The following is a 24,010-nucleotide window of genomic DNA, read 5'->3' on the forward strand; positions in this document are numbered from 1 at the left end:
TTACCTTTGCAGTACTCTCTTAGGAACTAATCATATGTTCTGTCTTTAGTGTAAACCTCCTATTCATGCACACAAAAACAAACATTAATCACTTTTTGACAATACAAGCAATGTATTGTGCTATTTATACAGTAGGCAATGCCTTAGCATCACAATATTGTTTGCAATAAATAAAATAAAAATGCACCTATGAACTGTATTCACATTAATGTGTGTGCTCTTATCACCAAAAACCTAAACCTGTAAAGTAATAATAAAAAGACTGATTACTGTTAAATAGAAATCATGCTGCTATGCAAGTTTAAATTTAAAGATGCCAAAGGTTTAAAATGTGGATTCCATAATATTTCCCCTCAAGCCAGTGTTAAGACAGTATAATACCTTTTCTAAACACCCAGTTCTATTTTGCTGACTATCATTGCAGAAAGGAAAACAGCCATTGCTGAATGTAAAATTCTTAAAACGTCTAATTTAAAGAACTACTTCATACCCTAAGGTGCTCAGTGTCACGCTGAGTAGAAAGTGGACAGACGCTCGCGGAGAAAGATCCAAGCAGTTTAATAAAGTGCACAAACACAGCAAACAAATCCAAAAACACGAGGCTAAGAGAGGTCAAAAAACGAATACAAAAGTCCGATGCCGAAATAAACAAGCCAAGGAGAATCCAAAAAGCGATATCCAAAAACGGTAAGAAAAGGGTCATACACGATAAAGACTATCAGAACTATCAGAAACGCTCGGTATACCACAAGAATTGGCAATACTTCGCAATCTGGTAACAGATTGCGCTGCCTTAAATAACATTCTTAATTGGCCAAGTGCACACAGGTGTGTGACTAGAACTCAGGAGAGGGGGGTCGCTGAAATGCGTCCGTCTGGTATTCAGCGCATGTCAACAGTTCCGTACGTTCATCTACTGCACTCTGGGAATCGTAGTCATGCGTGACAATACCCCCCCTCAAGGAGTCCGATACAGCCGAGGCTCGAGGACGACCACGACGACCACCACCAGGCCGACCACCTGAGTTGCGTAGGTGCTGGTTCTGCGAAGCTTCTCGTGACTGCTTCCTGGGACGACCTCTGGGACGAGGGGCTGGTTTCCCCGGGTGGTTGTGGTGAAACTCGGCCACCAGGGTAGGGTCCATAATGTCCTGTGCTGGAACCCAGCTCCTCTCCTCTGGGCCGTAGCCCTCCCAGTCCACGAGGTACTGTAATTGGTTACCCCTTCTCCTGGAGTCAAGCAGTCTACGAACAGCATACACCAAGGTCCCTTCAATCATAGCTGGAGGGGGTGGTGACTCGTCCGGCAAAACCTCATCCAGAGGACCCGGAATGACTGGCTTAAGGAGAGACACATGAAAAGAGGGTGAGACTCGATAGTTTTGAGGTAGGTCCAGCTTGTAAGTGACCTCATTAATCTTTTCTTTTATCATAAAAGGACCAACAAATTTAGGAACAAGTTTTTTACTTCCCTCTTCAAACCTGAAGTCACGTGTTGACAGCCATACTCTATCCCCGGGGCTAAACTCTGGAGTTTCCCCTCTCCGTCTGTCCGCCGGGACCTTGTTTCTCCGCAAGACTTGTTCAATGCGCCGATGAGTGAACTCCCAAACCTCCTCGCTCCTCTTCATCCACTCATCCACTGCTGGAACATCCGTACTCACTGCTGTCCATGGCATGAGCGGAGGCTGATACCCCAGAACACACTGAAAAGGTGTTAATCCTGTGGCAGAGCTGGTGAGTGAGTTTTGGGCAATCTCTGCCCAGGGAAGAAAATGAGACCAATCCAATTGATTTTCATAACAATACAGTCTGAGAAACTTGGTTAGTTCTTGATTAGCACGTTCACATTGCCCATTAGTTTGAGGATGGTATCCAGAAGTTAAACTGATTGTTACCCCCATGTGTTCAAAGAAAGCGGACCATACCCTGGAGGTAAACTGTGCTCCTCGGTCTGACAAAATGTTCTCAGGTATGCCAAAAAAGCGGAAAACCTGGTGAAACAACGCCTCTGCAGTCTCAAAAGCTGTGGGCAGCTTAGCAAACGGTATGAACCGTACGGCTCTCGAAAAGCGATCAATCACTGTTAAAATCGTAGTATACCCTTGAGAAGGTGGCAGGTCCGTCACAAAGTCAATCGCAACATGCGACCAAGGACGCGCAGGAACTGGAAGTGGCACTAGCTTCCCAGCTGGTAATGCCTTGGGAGTTTTACATTGAGAGCAAGTTGAACATGAGGACACAAATTTATAAATATCAGAGTACATACTCTCCCACCAGTACCGATTAGCTAACAACTGTTGAGTTCGAGTTTCCCCTGGATGCCCAGATGATAATGAGGAATGAGCCCAAGTAATGAGGCGATCTCGAAAAGCCAAAGGAACATACTTTCTCCCCATAGGGCAATGAGCCGGTACAGTAATACTTTCTAGCTCCTTGTCAATGTCCTCATCAACCTGCCAACGAATGGCCGCCACAACGCAGTTCTTAGGAAGGATTGCTTCTGGAAGCTCTTGTACACTAGCCTCCTCCTCCCCTATAATCTGCCGTGAAAGGGCATCAGCCTTGGTATTTTTACTACCTGGACGAAATGTGATTTTGAACTTAAACCGAGAAAAAAACAGAGACCAACGTGCCTGTCTGGGATTCATTCTCTTAGCCTGACGTAAATATTCAAGATTCTTGTGATCCGTGAGAACGATAAAGGGGTGAAGCGCACCCTCCAACCAATGTCTCCACTCTTCGAGGGCTAACTTAACCGCAAGCAGCTCCCGGTCTCCAATGCTGTAATTTCTTTCGGCTGGACTTAGTTTATGAGAAAAGAATGCCACAGGATGCATCTTACCCGGATCTCCTACGTGTTGGGAAAGAACAGCTCCCACACCCACCTCGGAAGCGTCAACCTCAACTAAGAAAGGTTTCGTGGGATCGGGATGAATGAGGATAGGGGCAGACGTGAAAGCTTCTTTCAACTTCTTGAAAGCAGTTTCTGCCCTACCATTCCACACGAGACGTCTGGGTGACCCCTTCAGAAGAGAAGTTAAAGGTGCAGAATATGTACTGAAATTTCGAATAAATCTCCGATAAAAATGAGCAAATCCTAAAAAACGCTGTAGTTCCTTAATCGTGGATGGAACAGGCCAGTCTATCACAGCATCAACCTTATGGTCATCCATGACAACCCCTTCTGTGCTAATAATGTAACCCAAGAAGGAAATACATTGGCAATGAAATTCACACTTTTCTCTCTTCACAAAGAGCTGATTCTCTAACAAGCGCTTAAGCACCTGACGAACATGACTGACATGAGTTGCATAGTCTGGAGAGTATATCAGGATGTCGTCTATATAAGCAATTACAAAACGGTCCAACATATCTCTAAGCACATCATTTATAAAAGCTTGGAACACAGAGGGCGCTATAGAGAGCCCAAACGGCATCACCAGATATTCATAATGACCATTACAAGTACTAAAAGCAGTCTTCCACTCATCACCCTCTCTTATACGAACCAAGTTATAAGCACTACGGAGATCAAGCTTAGTGAAATACTTGGCTCCCCGGAGCTGTTCTAAGGCTACTGGTACCAAAGGCAAAGGATACGGGTATCCTTTGGAAACCAGATTCAAACCCCTGTAATCAATACACGGCCGGAGACCCCCTTCCTTTTTGTCTACAAAAAAGAAACCAGCTGAGGCTGGAGAAGAGGAGGGACGAATGAAACCCTGTTGAAGAGCTTCCTGAATGTACTCGTTCATAACTTGACGCTCTGTTTGAGAAAGTGGGTATATGCGTGACTTGGGAGGAGTGGCTCCTTCTAGGAGTTCAATCGCACAATCATACGGGCGATGAGGAGGCAACTCGGTAGCCCTTACCTTACTAAAAACTTCACTAAGGTCAGAATATTCTACTGGAACATCTACTTTGCATTCCCTCTCAGGACCTTCCACTAAAGTAGCATGTAATGCTAGCTTAGGTTTATTAATGCAATGTCTCATGCAATAAGGAGACCATGTTAAAAGTTCCGACCTTGCCCATGAAATCAATGGATCATGTTTTCTTAACCAGGGTAACCCTAAAATAATAGAATATTCAGCCGACTCTAACACAAAAAAACTTATCTCTTCAGAATGTAAAGCGCTTGTGTCCATCTTGATGGGAACAGTCACTTGTGATACCATTCCCGATCCTACAGGATTACCATCCAGAGCTGAAAGGGTAAGGCTTGCCCTTAATGCTTGGGTGGGAATGCACAGCTGTTCCACAATGCGTGCATTGATGAAGTTTCCCTCGGCACCGGAATCAATTAACGCTGGAAAAACACACACAGAGGCAACACTTGGGCAGTTTAACGTAACAGGGAGGAGAAATGATCGTGATACCAACCCCTTAGTGGGAATACTCACCACATTAGCGTGTAAAGAGAACTTTCCTGGGGTCGGCGCCAATCGTCGTGGATTTACAGGGCAGTTGCGCACCTGATGTCCAGACTCACCGCAGTACAAGCACAAGCCCTCATAAAATCGACGACGTCTCTCCTCCGGGGTTAAACGTGTAGAATCACACTGCATGAGGTTCTCTGGATCAGCAGAGCTTCGAGGGTTAAACTCCCATTCTTGATACCCCTGCGGCTGTGCAGGAACATTGCGCTTCCTCACAAGTCTTGTAGCCATTCGGTCTGGTTTGCGTGCATTCAAGAGATGATCCAAACGAGTAGCTAAATTATAAAGTTCTTCCAAAGTTAAATCCTCATCCTTGCATGCCAACTCCTTCAGAATGTCCGTGTTCAATCCATTCCGAAAAATTACTCGTAATGCCGGCTCATTCCAGCCACTATCTGCAGCCATGGTACGAAACTGTAAAACATAGTCTGCCACAGATCGATTACCTTGAGATAATAGTGACAAAAGTTCACCAGAGGAACGACCCCCGTGAGGACGGTCAAAAATGTTTCTAAACTCCGTTTCAAACTGAGTATAGGTGTACCCTTGTACTTTAGGCCAGACTGCTGTGGCCCATTCCAAAGCTTTGCCAGTCAAACATGATATTAAAAACGAAATGCGGGCTTGATCAGCACGGGGAGGAGTGTTACTAAAATACAACGAGCATTGCAACAAAAACCCCTTGCACTTATCAAACGCCCCATCGTATTTATCCGGTGCACTAACAGGATAAAAAGATTCCTGTTGGTTAGGCGAGGCGTCCGCAGGTGTGGGAGTGACCAAAGAAGTGGAAGGACGAGACCCCAGCAAATAGGTGGACAATTCCTTCAATTGGTCCTCAATGCGTTCCAGATGAGAATACTGAAGGGTCTGCTGTTGAGATAAACTCTCAACTGAACGCGAGAGATTTTCAATAACAGTGCGGTGCTCACCTAACATCTGTCCTTGCGTGGAAACTGCATTGATGATCCTTTCTGGGTCCGCCGTCTGCATGATGTGGCGAAGTATTCTGTCACGCTGAGTAGAAAGTGGACAGACGCTCGCGGAGAAAGATCCAAGCAGTTTAATAAAGTGCACAAACACAGCAAACAAATCCAAAAACACGAGGCTAAGAGAGGTCAAAAAACGAATACAAAAGTCCGATGCCGAAATAAACAAGCCAAGGAGAATCCAAAAAGCGATATCCAAAAACGGTAAGAAAAGGGTCATACACGATAAAGACTATCAGAACTATCAGAAACGCTCGGTATACCACAAGAATTGGCAATACTTCGCAATCTGGTAACAGATTGCGCTGCCTTAAATAACATTCTTAATTGGCCAAGTGCACACAGGTGTGTGACTAGAACTCAGGAGAGGGGGGTCGCTGAAATGCGTCCGTCTGGTATTCAGCGCATGTCAACAGTTCCGTACGTTCATCTACTGCACTCTGGGAATCGTAGTCATGCGTGACACTCAGGTTCAGACAAAGTTACAAAAAGGTCCAAATTAATGTAAATTTACATTTTATGAGCTGTTCCTTGTCACGACTTACGGATAAAATAAACTCTGAACTGCAAACATTAGCAACTACCAAGAACTACACTTAACTACACTCAGCAGAGTTGTAATTGACTTCAAAAGAACTGAGAGAAAACTTACCAGATTAATGTTCCAAGCAACAGGAGAACGGTCACCGTAAGAAGAATAAATAGCAGATGTGTGGAATCTGGATAATTCGATAGCAGGGGCTCACTTTGCATATTCAGGATCTCCTCCGTCCCTTTCAGGTCCGACCGTTAATTAAGCGCGCGGATAACGACTCACAAACGCGCGCGCTATTCAAAAGAGTTCTTAAATAAAACAAACTTGTACTTTATCGCAATCAAAGCAGAGCACTAACACAAACTGAATGTCTGTGGACCACGGTTTAGAGAGTAAATGCTGTGTTGTATTAAACTATTAATAAGAAACTTGTTTTCTTGCACCTGCAGTTGAATCCACCATTTTGCTCAAAAATCACAATATGCTAATTAGATGGTTTTAACCAATAGCAAAAGAGTAACGTATTACGTCAGACGCTTGTTAAATATTAAATTAAAATCATTGCGTTTAAAGGTTACTTTTACTTAAAAATTTTAAGTTTTTTTGAATTAAAACTGGCCATTTCGTTGTATGGACTTAAATGTTTTAAGCTGTTTGAACTATTTTGCATGTTTTGAGTAAAGATAGAATAATTTTAATGAGTCAGTTATACTATCAGGGAATACAGTGTTGGATTTCCTGTCACTGTGGGCCGCAGAGCACAGTAGTAGAGAGCAGAATCTGATACTGCAGCAGAGGAGATGTTCAGATCCACTCGATTTTTATCTTCATTTATCTTTGCAGAAAACTTAGAACCTGAAGCTTCTTTTTGATATTCAGCAACCAGAATAATGAACTCTGGTCTGAATGTGGAGAACTGACGATACCACAGCAGGTTATCATTTCCTGATCCACTGTAATTACAGGATAAAGTAACAGAGTTTCCCTCCAAGAAAGTGTCTTCAGTGGTAGAAACTGATGTAATAGTCTGTGCAGAGGTATCAATTGTAAAAAAAGGAAAATAAATGTCATTTAATTAAAAACAAATAAAAGCATTAGATTATTAAAAATACATTAGATATAATAGTATTTCTCACCTAAAATGACTGAAAGAAGGGAAACAAATCCAAGCAATGCCATGACTGAACTGCAGACTGGTGCAGCTTAAAGCCTGTTATCATTCTTATACATGTTTGAATCACTTCCTTTCTTCAGCTTCTCTTTCCAACAGTGCAGCTCTGTTACAGTGTTTAGTAAAATGTAGATGGGAGTCTGCCATCATGTGTTTACTTTCCTTTCTACATCTGTGTGCAGAAAAAAAAAATTTCAGCTGTTCTACAACTGATCAGTTATCCGGGGGTGGGATAACTGTGCTGACATGCATATATTTACTTCATATATAAACAGTGTAAATCAAGCACAAGTGTTGAAAAAGTAATAATAACGTAACAACGCATCTCCTGTAGTTCTGACTTTTGTGTTTGTATATTTGACGTGCACATATTTGCTCTATCTGCAAAAAATTAAACAATATGGGGAAGCGATTTTCGTACTGGACGTTGTACACCGCCGTGGTCATATACTGGATGATCGGCCTGACGTCCGAGACTTCATTTATTTATTTTTCTTGTATTAAAGTATTTCTTGTTCTCAGCCAATAAACATCCAAAAATGAATAAAATTGCACGAACTAACTCTGCAGTAAACAATGTTCATATGCGAGGTTCATATCCGATAACAAACTAAGTGAGCTGATTAAAATGCATTAAATGTTGTACTGGTGCTGGTCATAAAATTAGAATATCATGAAAAAGTTGATTTATTTCAGTAATTCCATTCAAAAAGTGAAACTTGTATATTATATTCTTTCATTACACACAGACTGATATATTTCAAATGTTTATTTCTTTTAATGTTGATGATTATAACTGACAACTAATGAAAACCCCAAATTCAGTATCTCAGAAAATTAGAATATTACTTAAGACCAATACAAAATTTTTTTAGAAATGTTGGCCAACTGAAAAGTATGAACATGAAAAGTATGAGCATGTACAGCACTCAATACTTAGTTGGGGCTCCTTTTGCCTGGATTACTGCAGCATTGCGGCGTGGCATGGAGTCCATCAGTCTGTGGCACTGCTCAGGTGTTATGAGAGCCCAGGTTGCTCTGATAGTGGCCTTCTGAATTGTTGGGTCTGGCATATCGCATCTTCCTCTTCACAATACCCCATACATTTTCTATGGGGTTAAGGTCAGGCGAGTTTGCTGGCCAATTAAGAACAGGGATACCATGGTCCTTAAACCAGGTACTGGTAGCTTTGGCACTGTGTGCAGGTGCCAAGTCCTGTTGGAAAATGAAATCTGCATCTCCATAAAGTTGGTCAGCAGCAGGAAGCATGAAGTGCTCTAAAACTTCCTGGTAGACGGCTGCGTTGACCTTGGACCTCAGAAAACACAGTGGACCAACACCAGCAGATGACATGGCACTCCAAACCATCACTGACTGTGGAAACTTTACACTGGACCTCAAGCAACGTGGATTCTGTGCCTCTGCTCTCTTCCTCCAGACTCTGGGACCTTGATTTCCAAAGGTAATGCACAATTTACTTTCATCAGAGAACATAACTTTGGACCACTCAGCAGCAGTCCAGTCCTTTTTGTCTTTAGCCCAGGCGAGACACTTCTGACGCTGTCTCTTGTTCAAGAGTGGCTTGACACAAGGAATGCGACAGCTGAAACCCATGTCTTGCATACGTCTGTGCGTGGTGGTTCTTGAAGCACTGACTCCAGCTGCAGTCCACTCTTTGTGAATCTCCCCCACATTTTTGAATGGGTTTTGTTTCACAATCCTCTCCAGGGTGCGGTTATCCCTATTGCTTGTACACTTTTTTCTACCACTTTTTTTTCCTTCCCTTCGCCTCTCTATTAATGTGCTTGGACACAGAGCTCTGTGAACAGCCAGCCTCTTTAGCAATAACCTTTTGTGTCTTGCCCTCCTTGTGCAAGGTGTCAATGGTCGTCTTTTGGACAACTGTCAAGTCAGCAGTCTTCCCCATGATTGTGTAGCCTACAGAACTAGACTGAGAGACCATTTAAAGGCCTTTGCAGGTGTTTTGAGTTAATTAGCTGATTAGAGTGTGGCACCAGGTGTCTTCAATATTGTACCTTGTCACAATATTCTAATTTTCTGACATACTGAATTTGGGGTTTTCATTAGCTTTCAGTTGTAATCATCAACATTAAAAGAAATAAACATTTGAAATATATCAGTCTGTGTGTAATGAATGAATATAATGTACAAGTTTCACTTTTTGAATGGAATTACTGAAATAAATCTACTTTTTCATGATATTCTAATTTTATGACCAGCACCAGTAATAGTTACACTGTGACATGTACGATTAGTTATGCCTGTATTACAGAATTGAGTCCTACACAGTAATATATATATATATATATATATATATATATATATATATATATATATAAAATCAAAATCAAATCACTTTATTGTCACGTCACATTAACACAGGTGTGAAAGAGGAAAAATAGTTCTTGTGTGAATTACAAGAGCAGGAAAAAGTACGTCAGACACAAAAGTCAGAACAGGGGATGTGTCGTCACGATATTACTACTTTTTACTCTGTCTTCTCAACACTTGCTTAATTTACACTGAAGCAAATATGAAGCATTTGCTTATGAAGCAAATATACGCATGTCAGCACATGTACGGTCAGTCACGCAGATCAAACTAACACAAAGACTCTTGTTCATGCTGGCTCGTAGGGGTATGATTCTCGCTTTGGGTGCGAGTGGTCCCGGGTTCAAATCCCGGACGAGCCCTCATTTAGTTGAATGCTTCGTTGAACTATACAAAAAACGTATCAAGTGTCCCGTTAAAATCTAATGATCAAACAAAAATGACACATGCTGATACACTGGTAGAATTTGGTAAGCTTATGTGGATGCAAATACCTTTCATGCCTTTAATGACACCTCATGCTTAAACTGGTAGAAATGCTTTAATGAAGCTCTGCATTGAATTCTGTGTTGTCATGAATACACTTCCCAGTGCAACCAGTGGTTTTGACGCTAAGCCACAGAGGTCAAAGAAATGCCCTGACATTCTTCCAGGTTGGCTCGTTGGTCTAGGGGTATGATTCTCGCTTAGGGTGTGAGAGGTCCCGGGTTCAAATCCCAGACGAGCCCTTGTTTACCCACATTTAATTCACCAACTGCCTCTTCAGGTTTTAATCCCAGTGTGCAAATGGAAATGAAACAGGGCGATTAAATGGCAAAACTTGAACAGCTTTCTACGTGGATGCCAGGCCACATTATTAAAATTCTAACCTTTAGCTTAAACTTTGTCCTCGTACAATTAAAACAAACAAAAAAAACCTTTATAAAATCATGCTGCCAGAGTTATTCTAAAAGCCACTGAACTAAATTGTTAGACAAGATCTGTTTTATTTTTTTTGGTTTGTATTTAAAAAACAACACAAATTGAACCAACTAATCAATGACATGTAAATTAAAGTTTATTTAATTATATATTTAAGATGACCTAAAGAATTGTAACTTTAGTTATTTGGTTACTGTAATATTTGGGTAAATTTAAAGAACATTTAGTTGTAGTAGGTTTGTCCAGGATTTGTGATTCTTGGATAAATTTCGGGAGGTTTTTTTGTTAGAATCCAAGTCTTTACAGTTGACTAATTAAAACCAGTTTGCCAAACTGTTGGCTTTAAATATGATTAAAGTAACACAAAGATTTTTGTTCCCACTGGCTCGTTGGTCTCGTATGATTCTCACTTTGGGTGCAAGAGGTCAAAAATGACACATGCTGATGTAACAGTGTTAAAAGATGCTCATGTTTATGTGTATAGCCAGCACCTTTTTCTAATAAGCTAATTGAATGCTGGGAGATCCGCAGCAGATAGACTGAGCACTGCTGTGGGTAAGTTCGTCTAAGCAAAGCTCCTGAAATACTCTTAAATATATACTTTTATTAAGCTAGTAACTGTTCAGCTCTGCAATATTTTGTTCATTAACAATATGTAGATTGACATTCATGAGCTGGTTGTGAATACAGGCTATTTTACACTCTTTTAATCAAAGTTTGTAAATCACACGTGCTCAGTTACTGATTAGCCTTCGTTGCAGGTGGGTTTGTTTATTTTGTCATAAACAATGTATTATTTATTTTGTCACTGTTAAGTTTACGTTGTAAAAATGTTTTGGCTTTGCCGCCATTATAGTATTTTGTGTCCGCCACAAGACGGCAGTGTTCTTTTTATTTCACTATACTTTTTGTCATGGAAAAATACAAACATGGATGGTGTGGTAACTGTTGATGCATGCTCAATAATCCAGGTACGTACGTTTCGGAAACGTATCTCTACAACAAACTTGTGTCCAGATGAACTGATTCAACTTTGTGGATTTGTGTACCTGGATTATTGAGCATGCATCAACAGATTCTGACTCACTTCGGCAAGGATTGCCTCAAACTCGTACGAGAGTACGAGAAAACGGCACGTAAGATGGCTGACTACAGGAACCACCTGCGATTTAACATCAGATGCAGACAGAGCAGGATCACACCTAAGAGCCTGCAACTCAGATCTTCTGTCAAAGGTCACCGAGCTAGCAAGATCATTCAGAAGGCACAGAACCAGCTATTGAATGAACGGGTGAGACAAACTAACTTCACAATCGATGTCTTAAAAACTAGAGAGGAGCAGATTGTTCAAAGACTTACATCACGTCTAGATGAGCCCACTCTCCAACAGGTGATTAACTTCACGCAGAAGGCTCGTCTAGGACAACATGAAAAGTCAAAAACCAGGCAGCGAAAAAAGTTTGACTTGCTTGCTGCGGGACAGAAACACCAACAGACCATGGATGGCCGAAAGAGGAATGAAGGGCAAACACACGCTGGTGATGTGGACAAGTGGGTGAAGAACTTGTCGGACAGACAACTCACACAAGCAGAGAAAGACATCTTGGCTAAGGGGTTGAATTTCGCTGTTACACCAAAGCAAGTCCCACTAGTGGAACTGATCACAGCCACAGAATCAGCAATCCGCAACAACAACATCTCCGACCTGGAAGCGGAACAGTTGCGGATGAAAGTGTCAGCTTGCCTGAGTAATGCAAAGCCACCGCCATCCAACATCAGCAGAGACGAGAGGTATGCACTTACTACACTTAGTAAGGACAATAACATCATCATACTTCCTGCTGACAAAGGTAGATGTACTGTTCTGTTAAACCAGATAGACTATCATGAGAAAGTGATGTTGTTACTTAGTGACACTAACACATATGAGCTGCTGAAACAAGATCCAGGTAGCAGCTACAAGAAAAAGGTGATAGATTGTCTGAAAGTTTTAGAACAGAACAATGCTATTGACAGGGCTTTGTATTACAAATTATATCCGGGGGAGGCTACTCCTAGTCTGTATGGGTTACCTAAGATACACAAACAGGATGTACCTTTACGACCCATTGTTTGTATGATTAACTCTGTGACTTATAACATTTCTAAGTTTCTAGCATCGATTCTCAACCCGTTGGTAGGTAGCACGGAACATCACATTCAGAACACCATGGACTTTGTGGACAAGGTGAAGGGCGTCATCATTGAGACGGAGGAAACAATGGTCTCGTATGATGTTACATCCCTCTTCACGTGCATTCCGGTTGCTGAGGCAGTGGAGGTGGTCCGTAGGAAACTACAAGGCGACCCCACCCGGAGCACGAGGACCACCCTTACCACGGACCAGGTGTGCACACTCCTAGAACTGTGTCTTCAGTCCACCTACTTCTCGTACAGAGGACAGTTCTACAAACAGAAACATGGGTGTGCTATGGGGTCCCCTGTCTCACCTATTGTTGCAAACCTGTACATGGAGGAAGTGGAAAAGAAGGCACTAAGGACCTACTCAGGGACACCACCGAGTCATTGGTTCAGATATGTGGACGACACCTGGGTTAAAATAAAATCAGAGGAAGTACCACATTTCACGGACCACATCAACTCAGTGGACAAACACATCAAGTTCACAAGGGAGGATGCAAGCGACAACGTTTTAGCCTTCTTAGACTGTGAAATTGCTAGTAAAGATGGGGGACGGTTGAAAGTAAATGTTTACCGCAAACCAACACACACGGACCAGTACTTAAGGTTTGACTCCCATCATCCTCTGGAGCACAAACTAGGAGTCATCAGGACGCTGCACCACCGGGCAAACAGCATCCCCACAGACACTACGGCCAAGGATAGAGAGAAATCTCATGTCAAGAAGGCCCTGGGTGAATGTGGTTATCCCAACTGGGCATTCGTAAAAGCGGGAAAAACGCCCAAACACAGCTCCAGTGGATCAAAGGGAGGAGAAGAACAACCGCGGTCTAGACGCAAACCAGTGGTGATTCCGTATGTGGCGGGAGTATCGGAACAATTAAGACGGATATTCTCCAAACACCGTGTTTCAGTTGCTTTCAAACCCCAGAACACGCTACGCCAGAAATTAGTTCACCCTAAGGACCGGGTTCCTCGACACAAACAGAGTAACGTAGTGTATGCTGTTAGGTGCCGGGAGGATTGTCGGGAACTGTACATCGGGGAAACTAAACAGCCACTGGCGAAACGGATGGCCCAACATAGAAGATCGACCTCTTCTGGCCAGGACTCTGCGGTTTACACCCACCTGCAAGCCAGCGGCCACTCATTTAATGATGAAGATGTGCAGATCCTTGACAAGGAGGAACGCTGGTTTGAACGTGGAGTCAAAGAGGCCATTTACGTGAAGAGGGAACGACCATCTCTGAACCGGGGAGGGGGCCTCAGAGTACATCTCTCACCATCTTACAACGCCGTAATTGGAGCTTTACCCCAATCATGTGTGAAAGACACACATGACCATTGTAATTAATGGTCATTGTGAATTTCATATAGACCTGATCACCAGTTCCATTGTTATGCAATGGGCGGTGATCGGTCGTTATGCAAATCAACTGCATATAAGGTTGGGGTTTTTCAACACCAGCTCAGACTGAAGAAGTCATTCGGATTGAGTGACGAAACGTATCTCTACAACAAACTTGTGTCCAGATGAACTGATTCAACTTTGTGGATGGTGTGGTAACAATATTTATGTGTAATAAGAACTATAGAGGTATGCATTTATCACTTATTATTGTTATTATAAGTATAAAAATAACTATATTAGATTGCTATAATAGATATTAGAAGCTATAATAGATAATATACTTGAAGCTATAGATATTAGGAGCTATAATATGTATTATATTTATGAATATGGAATTACATGTATAATGTATATGTATTTTAATTATTATTTAATAATATATGTAACTATATGTATATTATTATACTATACGATCATTGGTTTGATAATTTTGTTTATTATATAAAGAAAACTGTAAACAGCCGCAGCAGATAGAGTGAGCACTGCTGTGGGCTGGCTAGCTGACCATTCTGTTGACTTTATGTGGTTGCTGAACTCGTTGCAGATAAATAAAAAAAGCCCTTCATCCACCAACCAGTGTCTGTGATTGAGGCCGGAACGAGACACAAAAGGTCACACAAGCACCACCAAGCACAAGCTAGCCACGCTAATTACTAACTATTAGCATTAGACTGTCGTGTGCAAAAAAAGCAGTTGTGACTTATGAAACCATATCTAAAATGTAATTAACTTAAATAACTTACCTCAGAAAAAGTTCTGAATCCAACAGCTAATCCTGAGTCTGGAAAGTTCTCCCGCTATGCTTTGTTGCACATGCACACTGCAAAGCACAGACTGGAACCAGTGTACTTTAAGTGTACTTTACTCAAGCATATCTAGTTTGAACTTTTTAAAATTAGGGTATGTAGTTTAAGCATATGTGCATATTATTTTACCACAGGGCATCATGGTGGCACAGCTGATAGGCTGGGAGTTACTTCCCAAAATTGTGCAGGTGGACTGGCTGCTATAAATTGGATTTAAAGTTGTTATTAATTTTAAAAAGTGGATGTTGCTCCACTTTTAAATGTTATAGGTAAAAACACAGAAGTTTTCTGTGTCAAACACAAACAGAAACATCTAGACTGTTTACAGCAAAGGTGCAAAAGTCAACATCTGCCATGTTATGGGGGTGCATCTGTACCCATAGCATTAAGCTTTCATACCACCCATTGTGTGGTGTACCACTGATGCAAAAATGTATATTGAGATTTTAGAGAGAGACGTGCTGCCATCTAGGTGACATCATTTCCCAGCAGGTTCATGGTTATTTTAGCAAGATTTTCCAGACCTCATTCTGTATGTGCTATAACAGTGTAGCTTTAGTATTTTCAGTTTCCAAATTATTGTAAAGTGTAATAAAGTGTATAAAATGTATTAAGTTTGTCCCATTTTTTTAAATGCTGAATTTGATTACTTTTGTACTTAGAAAATGTTACAAAGTTGGTCAGTAAAAAACATCTTTGTATTTAATATAAATAATATGACTTTATAAGTCTGTCCTGAATCTAAAAAAATAAACCATGTGATACTCAGTCTGTGATCTGTGTACACTGGTTTTTGTACAGTGTAGTAGAGTTTCCTGTTACTGTGGGCTGCATGGCACAGTAGTACAGAGCAGAATCTGATACTGCAGCAGAGGAGATCTTCAGATTCACAAGGTTTTTTGTTCCATCAACTGTAGCTGATAAACCAGAGATGCTGGAACTCTTGTAGGATTCATATGCACTGATAAGAACAATAAACTCTGGTGTAGATCCAGGATACTGACGATACCAATGCAGGTTAGTTGCAGTCTGATATTTACAAGAGAGAACAATGCTGTGACCCACTGCTGCATTTAATGTATCATTCAGTGATGTTATTGACTGTGCCAAACTCCTCCCTGCAAATGAGATAAATATGTTATATGTGATGTAATAAATAAATACAGTCAAACAGCAAAACTGAAACACATTGTGTACTGTGACAGCATAAATAATGAGATGCACTTACATTGTATAGCTGAGAAGAGAAGAAGAGAACACAGGAACATGATGTTTGTATTGTGAGAAGTGAAGGAAGGATGGGGTGATTACTACTTTACAGTTCTATACAAACTCCTCCTATTTTCTATTGATATGAGTGGGGAATAAAAGCAGAACTCTACATTAATCACTCACAGCCATACTAAATATTTTAACTGAATACACTGTATTTTTTTACATAGATAAAAACATTCTATCTAATTACATTATATACATTTTTGTTTGCAACATAATTCCACAATGTATATTAGTTAATTAACTTCTGACTGATACTGTATACATACACACATCTGTTTAGCATTTGCATTTTTTATCAGAGAAGATCAGAAGCGGAAGTGAAAGAATCTATTCCAAAATCATATGTGGAAAAATACTGAAATGATATATGATTGTACAATTACTTTACCATTATCTTAATGTAACCCAAGTTCAGTGCAAGGTGTCATGCTGCCCCCTATCAATGGTATCTTTCCTCTGTGTTTATATATAATAAGGGAGACTGGACACCATGAACGTTCGTTAATGCAAAACATCAGTGGAAAATTGTTCTGCAACACTTCAGTCCAAACAGCAAGGGGCTTTAATTTAATTCAGGGTTCTTGCACCATTTTAAAAGTAAAATTTAAGGCTTTTTAAGACATTTTAAGACCTCAATACATATAATTTAAGACCCAAAAATGTCATAAAAAATTATTTGGTAGAAAATATTCAATTTATTGTCTCCCACATTGGAAATCAAAACTTAACTTAATTGTTATCAACAATCTTTTCAATTTTGTTCCATTGTGATGCAGAACAGAGCCAGCATAAGATACATAAGCTGCATTACATTAAACAACACACTGACTTGCATGTAGAAACCATACAGAATTATAAAATAACACGTAAAGCATACTGCGTTGTAAATATAAGCTAAAAAAAAGTCCTCAAAACAGCTTGTTTGCAAAACAACACAAAATGTTATCACATGAATCTTAGAGAGAAACCAATGAACAGGTCAAATTCAAGAGGTCAAGATTCTCTTCAAGACATGTAGCGTAGCTCTGCCACTCTCTTCTCAATTTCATGGTCTAGGTCCATCAACTCCCCTCTCTTGTCCTTGCATCTTTTTCTCATGGAGTTGGATTTAGTGATGAGCTCTGCCATCTTGGTCCCAGCTGTATTCTCAGCCTTCTCTGCAAGGCTATCTGCCTCCTTCTCTAGAGTGTCACACACAGTTAAGATTGTTCTTCTTTTCTTGCGTAGCTGTTCAAGCTCATTTTCAGCCCCTTTTCTCTTGTTCATCTGTTTTGCCTTTTCCTTTTTCTTCCTCTCATCTTCCAAAAAGATCCTATACCGGTTGCGTGAAGTTGCACATTCATTTAGCAGCTCTTTTGTTAGTGGCACTTTGACCACTCCACCACACATCCTCACATAGTCGCAGATCAGTCTCTGTGAGACTATAGTGTCCTCGTTCATATTGCACATCGCCACCTCCTTGTTTATGGAGAATCCACACTCCACAGTCGCTTGTCCATGGGACAGATGCAGTAGCTTTTCCACAAAGCTCCAAAGTTCTGCATATCCATTCATGGCCTTATGCAGGAAGCTGTCAACTCGCAATGTCCCATCCAATGCACTGAAGACCATGAATTCCTCTCCTCTGGCCTCATTAAACAGGAACTTCTGAAACTGTTGTGCAATCTTATCACCTGCATTTACATAAAGACAAACACATTTGTATATTTTCCAGTTAAAATTATATTTTGTGGAAATCACAAGAGATTTATATTTAATATACTCTGGAAAATGAATCTCAGATTTCCAACTATATTTGAACTAAGTCCAAGAACATTTATTAGGCCTACAGACATGTGTTACAACTCCTACTAGGCTATATTTCCAATAAAATAAAATACAACTAAAAAGATGCAAGTAATAGGCTAGTATAACTTGACATCTAAAATATGGCTATTTACTGAAATAAGATATTGTCTTAGTCAACGACATTGAAGGGAGAGATGCAATAACATTTAGAGCAGTGGTTCTCAAGCTTTCTCATGTCAAGGACCCCGAAACTGGCACAAATTAGACCACAAATCCCCATCTTTTAAGATTTTTGCTTTTAGAGGTCTTATTACAAAAAGTGTATGAATCCTATGACCAAAATTGTCATACATTCTGTCACTGTGTGATTTATTGATGGAATTATAGTGAGAATAAATGATTCCCCTGGAGTTCACTTTTAAAACCACTGGTTTAAAGAAGGTGCCTAAAGACTCCCTTTGCTAAACCATAGGTAACTGTTCTTATTTCTAATATGTCTACAGATGTTACCCGCTGTGACTCCTCCTGACAACTTCTTGTCCTGCACAAATTTCATGACAAGGGCCTTCATTTTTTTCAAGCACATGTCTGGTTCAGTGTGCATCTTTTGGGGGTCCAGGCACAGCATATTTCGGACAGTGGGGTACTTCAGTGGGCACTTCAATAGAATGTTCTGACAAATTTTTGACAGAGCACTCTGGCTGTCTCGCATGAACTGTAACACATCACGCTCACTTCCACCCTGACTGCCTGACATGCCCTGACAAATGCACAAAAGTCATGTGTCACCTGAAACATCAAATAAACTCTCCCTATGTGTAACTTACACTACACAACATTTTACAAATCCTGTGAATAAGTCAACTGCTTGATGTCTAATCTTAATCTAATCTATTGGTTGTTTTAGAATAAATACTTAAGTAGTCAAATTACTTGCAGCTGATGTAGCACATTGTTGAAGTCATCCAAGATAATAACTGGTACCTTGAGGGCAGCTGTGGCTCCCAAGCCAATGTCCACTTGCTTTGGACTGACCCAAAATTTTTGGTCTGTCACATCAAGCTTGACCAGATTTACTGGGGAAACATCAACCTGAACATCTCGCTTTATAAACCGCCTGAGAAGGCTCTGCAATTTCCCTCTGGGATCAATAAAGTATTCTGATTCTGATTCGGAAAACAGAATAGCACAGGCATAGTAATTATTATTAATAATCAAAATCTGAATAAGTATTACTGTATTTACAATATATTCTACAAACATCAACATGCTGAAAATGCATTACTTTGTTTTATCTTTCATATCCTCTGTAAGTAACGATGCTTAAATGACTAAACCTTTAATACATTTTCAGCTGTCATTAGGCCTACCCTGATTAGATCCTCCAAATCTCTGCCTAAGAAGGGAATCATCGGGGCATCTGTCTGGTACTTGGTGAGAAATGGCTGAAAAGTTCTTGAGATACTCATGAAGAAGTGCAACTTTGCCAGGATAATGGGATCCATCCGTGCTTCTGCGATGGTGTCATACGATGATGACCTTGGATTGGGGAGCTTCTTGGCTTTGACCTGATCCACATAGGAGACAATATATGGCCAAATTTCAATGGCTCTCTCAACTGCTGGAAGGTTTTCCAGCCAGCGATGTCCACAAAATGGCAGAGGAAATCTATCACACTTGGTCAATAACACAAAGTCTTCCCTCCTTGCAGGTGCATAATGAAACAGGTAGTGCAGGGCTTTCAGAACTTTTTCAACTTGCCAAACCGTGAAGCCTTTCTTGAATGAGTTGTGCATTGTGTGAAGGCCACAACTTCCAATTATTTGTAGTTGGGCTCCACCACACTGCTCTCTGTGTTCCTCTTGTAAGGAACATCTTAATTGTGATGATCACAAGTATTCTTTTGCTACTATTTGTTATTTTAACGATTTCTTGCTTATATATACATACACTCATACATCATACACATTAAAATAATTGTGTGTGTATTATTATTTCTACAGGTTCACTAACTGGTAAAATCATGTATTCTGTGCTAAAATACAACAATTCTAATCTGTACTTACAACATGGCTTGATTCTGCATTCTGAGTTAATTTGCAAAACAGATAAAATCCATTTGTTATTGATGAAAAAGCTTGCTTTTTATTGTGCTTTGCAGATTCGCAAAAAAACAAGGTTTTTCAAATTCAATTTAATTCATAAGTCATGTGTTATTGTGCATTGAACGCACTATCAATAAAAAAAATACATATTTAATAATAAAAATGGAGATGAACTCTTTATAGCTCTTAGGTGAATGTTTACAGTTGCTATAGCAACAAGTGACAGCCGACGTTACCAGCTGTTAGCTAGATTTGCCCAACAGTCTGAACAACCCAAAAAAAAATCACAAAACGCCATATTTCAACAAAATCTACCAACAGTTACACCCCTTAAACTCTGAGCTAACGTGTTGCGAATAGAACAATGGTATACAATTTCAAACACAGTCGTAAAGTTACTTACACTGAAATGTCCCAACATGTCCTCGGCTCTCGAGTGACCCATAAACTCCGACCCATAGTAGCGGGAGATGACATGGTGTGTGCCCGTCTCATCATCAGTAGTCCAGAACCGCAAATGAAGGTCCATTTGTTTATTCTTTGTCGTTTTATTCATGCTTTCGTCAAACATGATAACATACGGCTTCTCACTAACGCTGCGCGATAGCTCCTTCTTGATGAACGAAGCAATGCCATATTTGGCGATATATGCAGTTTTATTTTCACCACAGCTGAATGACTTTGCAAGCTGGGAATCGGGGAACATGGCAGCAAAGACTTCACTTATCTCCTCATTAGATTTAAATGAATTGTGCCTCATTACGGTATGGAGAACCCACATTACCTCTGCCTTCTGGGTCTCTGGCGGTGAAACAAAGCTTTTAATAGTCGACTGAGAGGTGGCGTCTGAACTTGCAACATTAGGTGGAGCTGCAAACAATGCAGGGATTAGCCCGGGCTTGCTATTAGCTGCGGCCATATACCGCAGGTGCTTTCCTCCCTTCATGTGCGACTCGACGGCTTTGACCCCCATGGTCCCTAAAGAAAAAGTTTTTTTGCAGAATTTGCACATTGCCTCATTTTTGTTTTTGGCTGGTGCCAGCCACATCCTAAATACATCCTCTTCCATCCATTTGTCGTTAAATTTGCACTTTCCCATCCTTACATGCATCACCGCTCACCTCGACAACCGCGAAATGTCACGCCGCCCGACGTCAGGCGTCTGTCGCAAACGTACCGTAAAACGATTATGCGCGGGGGCTCTCATTTTCTACACCTTCTTTGTAAAGTTAATCAATCAAATACACACTATTAGATGCTTTACCACTGTGTTTTTCCCATCTGCATTAAACTCACCATCCGAAAATTTAATACCTACAGCAAATTTACGGTAGATTTAAGACAATATAAGACCTTAATTAATGATATTTAAATTTAAGACATTTTAAGACTTTTTAAGGACCCGCGGGAACCCTGTTAATTATACGTAGTTTAGTTTAGCTTTTACACACTTCAATACAGCAGCTTCACAGATGTTACACACGCTGTCCTCCTCTTCAAAACACATAACTGTGATTACTGTGTCAATAAACAATTAATTATTCCAAGATGGGGCCAGTGAGGTCACGACTGCTCCGACCACTTTTTGTCTGTTTTTATTTATTTTGTGCTTTTTATTACATTTTAAAACATTTCTATTTTCAATATAAGTATTTTTTGTTCAATTTTGTACTAATTACTAATTGTGAATTGCTTCTAAACTCTTTCTGCTGTGTTTTGATTTATGACAATGTAACTTATTTCTATGGTTAGTAAATGCACATGTACCCATCATCCTGGGATCACAAAGCCCTTCCATGGGGGCACCAAGGAATCTGTTTGTGAGGCTCAGCAGCAGGAGCCAGATGATGGTAGTGTCCCCTTTGAAACTATATTCATGCCCACCACAGTGCATTGGATTCATGTGCCCCCTGTTGTGAGACACCCAGGCAGTTAATGATGGACAAACTTTTGCTGTTAAAAATGTAAAAAGTGCTCCGGTGGCGCTCAGTGGTGTTACTGACTGTGCCAAACTCTTCCCTGCAAATCAGATAAACAGTGTTTTATGTGAGATAAATGAAAAGAAGTTATGCACCTAACTCTTACACAACATGAACACATGTTCTGGGATTGCATAAAATATAATGAGATGTATTTACATTGTATAGCTGAGAAGAGTAGAAGAGAATACAGGAGCATAATTACAAAAAATCACGATCACTTTTTACAAGGTTATTATGGGTGTTAAATATTGTTAAATAATACAAGCTACTAACAATTAATCAGAGAGAGCAGGTGCTATTTATATTTTACTGTGTGTGTGTGTGTGTGTGTGGTTAACTAAATAGCTTTGTATCACTGGGTGTCTCTAAGAGCACAGTCATAGAGAGCAGAATCTGTCAGCTTTAGATTGCTGATGGTAAGTTCAGTAGATGTACTGGTTGTTTTAGACGTGATTCGAGGGTCATCAGGAGTGCTCTCAGCTGAACTGCCTTTTGCACCTTTATACAGTAAAAATTGTAGTGCCCTGTTAGGATTTTGTTTGTACCAGTAAAGCCAAACACTGCCGCTTGAACATTTTAGAGTAACAGTCTCTGTTTCTTGTCTGATAATGTTGGAATCTGTTGGCTCAATTTTATCTGCAAAACCACCTGTTGTGAAGAAAAAAAAAATAATGTGTCATTTATTACAGAAATTGTCAGTGAAACAAACTGTTTTAACTCCTAATAATGTTACAGTGAGAATCAGTGTTATGTATCTCCCGATATGGAGTAAGTTGCATAGTTGAGCCATTTCTGAACACAGTCTACTGAGGACTGTATAATAGTTCAGTATGAAACTCATGACGTCTTTAAGAAACCACATACAGGATGTGCAGATGTTACAACATCACTACACACATCCATTTAGAGTAACAAAAAGTGTCTCTATTGTGCTGTATGAACTGGAGCATGATACAGCAAGTTTGGGAGATTTTACCTGAATGTTTGGCAGGTGGCACCAGCAGTAGAGTAAGAGGGGGGTACAGACTTAAGTTCCTCCTGAGACATTAGGAACAAATGTGAGTGATGGCGTGTGAGAGGCCAAATGAGAGCAATTTACCTTAAAACAATGAGCACAAGATGAGAGTATAATTATCACTGTTTGAAACACTGAAACTCCATCACAGTTCCAAATGATTGAGATGTCATCATCTTCCATTTTGCCACTTTGTTTCATGTTTTTATATACTGCTCCACATTGTACGTCATAAAATGTTGGTGACTCCAAAATATCCACAATCTGGCTTGACAGTCTAAGTACAAGAAAATAAGAACCAACTCTAAGATTATAGTCAGTGTCAAATGTAGATTTACAAAAAGAACAGACAGTTGGAGCTGTCTCCCTGGGTCATATGTAACTTTCACATTTAATACAATAAAATGTGGCACATAGTGGCCAAACTGTCCGTAGGCTTTATCAAAAAGATACAGGGTAACTGGAAAGCCTGGAAAATGTTCATTGAAAATGTCAAGAAGATGCTGAAGAGCTACACCAGTCAGGTTGTGTGTCAATACATATGACATGAGCAACAGCAGACTCTGTCCTTTAGTGAGAGATGCACCAGGGTACACTGGGTCATCACCATGTTGTATCTATGATAGCAGACAAATTGCTTATTTTCATACATCAAGAAAACTAAAATGATTTAAAGATCCATAAACTGATTTGTAGTGATGACAGGGAGAAGAGAAGTAGACTGAGCACACAGCCCTGGGGCAAATCTGTATTCAGGATGAGGGTGGATGAGGTAAAATGGATGAGCTTAACAGACTGTGGTGTATTAAGAAAGTCCAGTTACAGCGTGAGAACTGATGCCCAGATCTAATAGCTTTTCAAGACATTTCTAAGGTCTAACTGCTTCCAGTCTGTGTGCTGCAGCTGATGTTGTAACGAGGCATCAGCCCACTCCAGTCATACTTTCATACTCCTTACAATGGGTTTGACACGACAGATGATGGGGGAGAAGAAACACAGAAAAGTGGTTTAATTGTCAAATGTGGGGGAGGGGA

At 40.4% G+C, this 24,010-nt stretch overlaps 1 protein-coding gene, 1 long non-coding RNA gene and 1 other non-coding gene across 3 annotated transcripts; 2 read left to right on the forward strand and 1 right to left on the reverse strand.

Moving 5' to 3' along the window:
* The first annotated feature begins 10,145 nt into the window (after positions 1-10,145).
* trnap-agg (transfer RNA proline (anticodon AGG)) lies at positions 10,146-10,217 on the forward strand. Its single transcript has one exon. It is a non-coding gene; the product is annotated as a tRNA-Pro (tRNA).
* Positions 10,218-11,473: 1,256 nt separating this feature from the next.
* On the forward strand, positions 11,474-15,014 carry LOC134311820 (uncharacterized). The gene is made up of 2 exons (XM_062993496.1): positions 11,474-13,888; positions 14,943-15,014. Exons 1-2 carry the CDS (start codon positions 11,474-11,476, stop codon positions 15,012-15,014), a joined length of 2,487 nt encoding a protein of 828 aa, XP_062849566.1.
* A 2,607-nt stretch (positions 15,015-17,621) lies between these two features.
* Positions 17,622-19,628, reverse strand: LOC134311406 (uncharacterized). The gene is made up of 3 exons (XR_010011409.1): positions 19,245-19,628; positions 18,859-19,002; positions 17,622-17,759 (listed from the first exon to the last, which is right to left on the reverse strand). It is a non-coding gene; the product is annotated as an uncharacterized LOC134311406 (long non-coding RNA).
* Positions 19,629-24,010: the final 4,382 nt, after the last annotated feature.

This window comes from Trichomycterus rosablanca, chromosome 4 (assembly GCF_030014385.1).
Source record: "Trichomycterus rosablanca isolate fTriRos1 chromosome 4, fTriRos1.hap1, whole genome shotgun sequence".
In the NCBI taxonomy this organism is placed as follows: Eukaryota; Metazoa; Chordata; class Actinopteri; order Siluriformes; family Trichomycteridae; genus Trichomycterus; species Trichomycterus rosablanca.

Bases quoted from the DNA above. Each gene is read 5' to 3' on its own strand.
- LOC134311820 (XM_062993496.1), top strand. From the start codon at position 11,474: ATGCATCAACAGATTCTGACTCACTTCGGCAAGGATTGCCTCAAACTC. The intron at 13,889-14,942 runs GTAATTGGAGCT...ATTTTACCACAG, and splicing joins TCTCACCATCTTACAACGCC to GGCATCATGGTGGCACAGCT.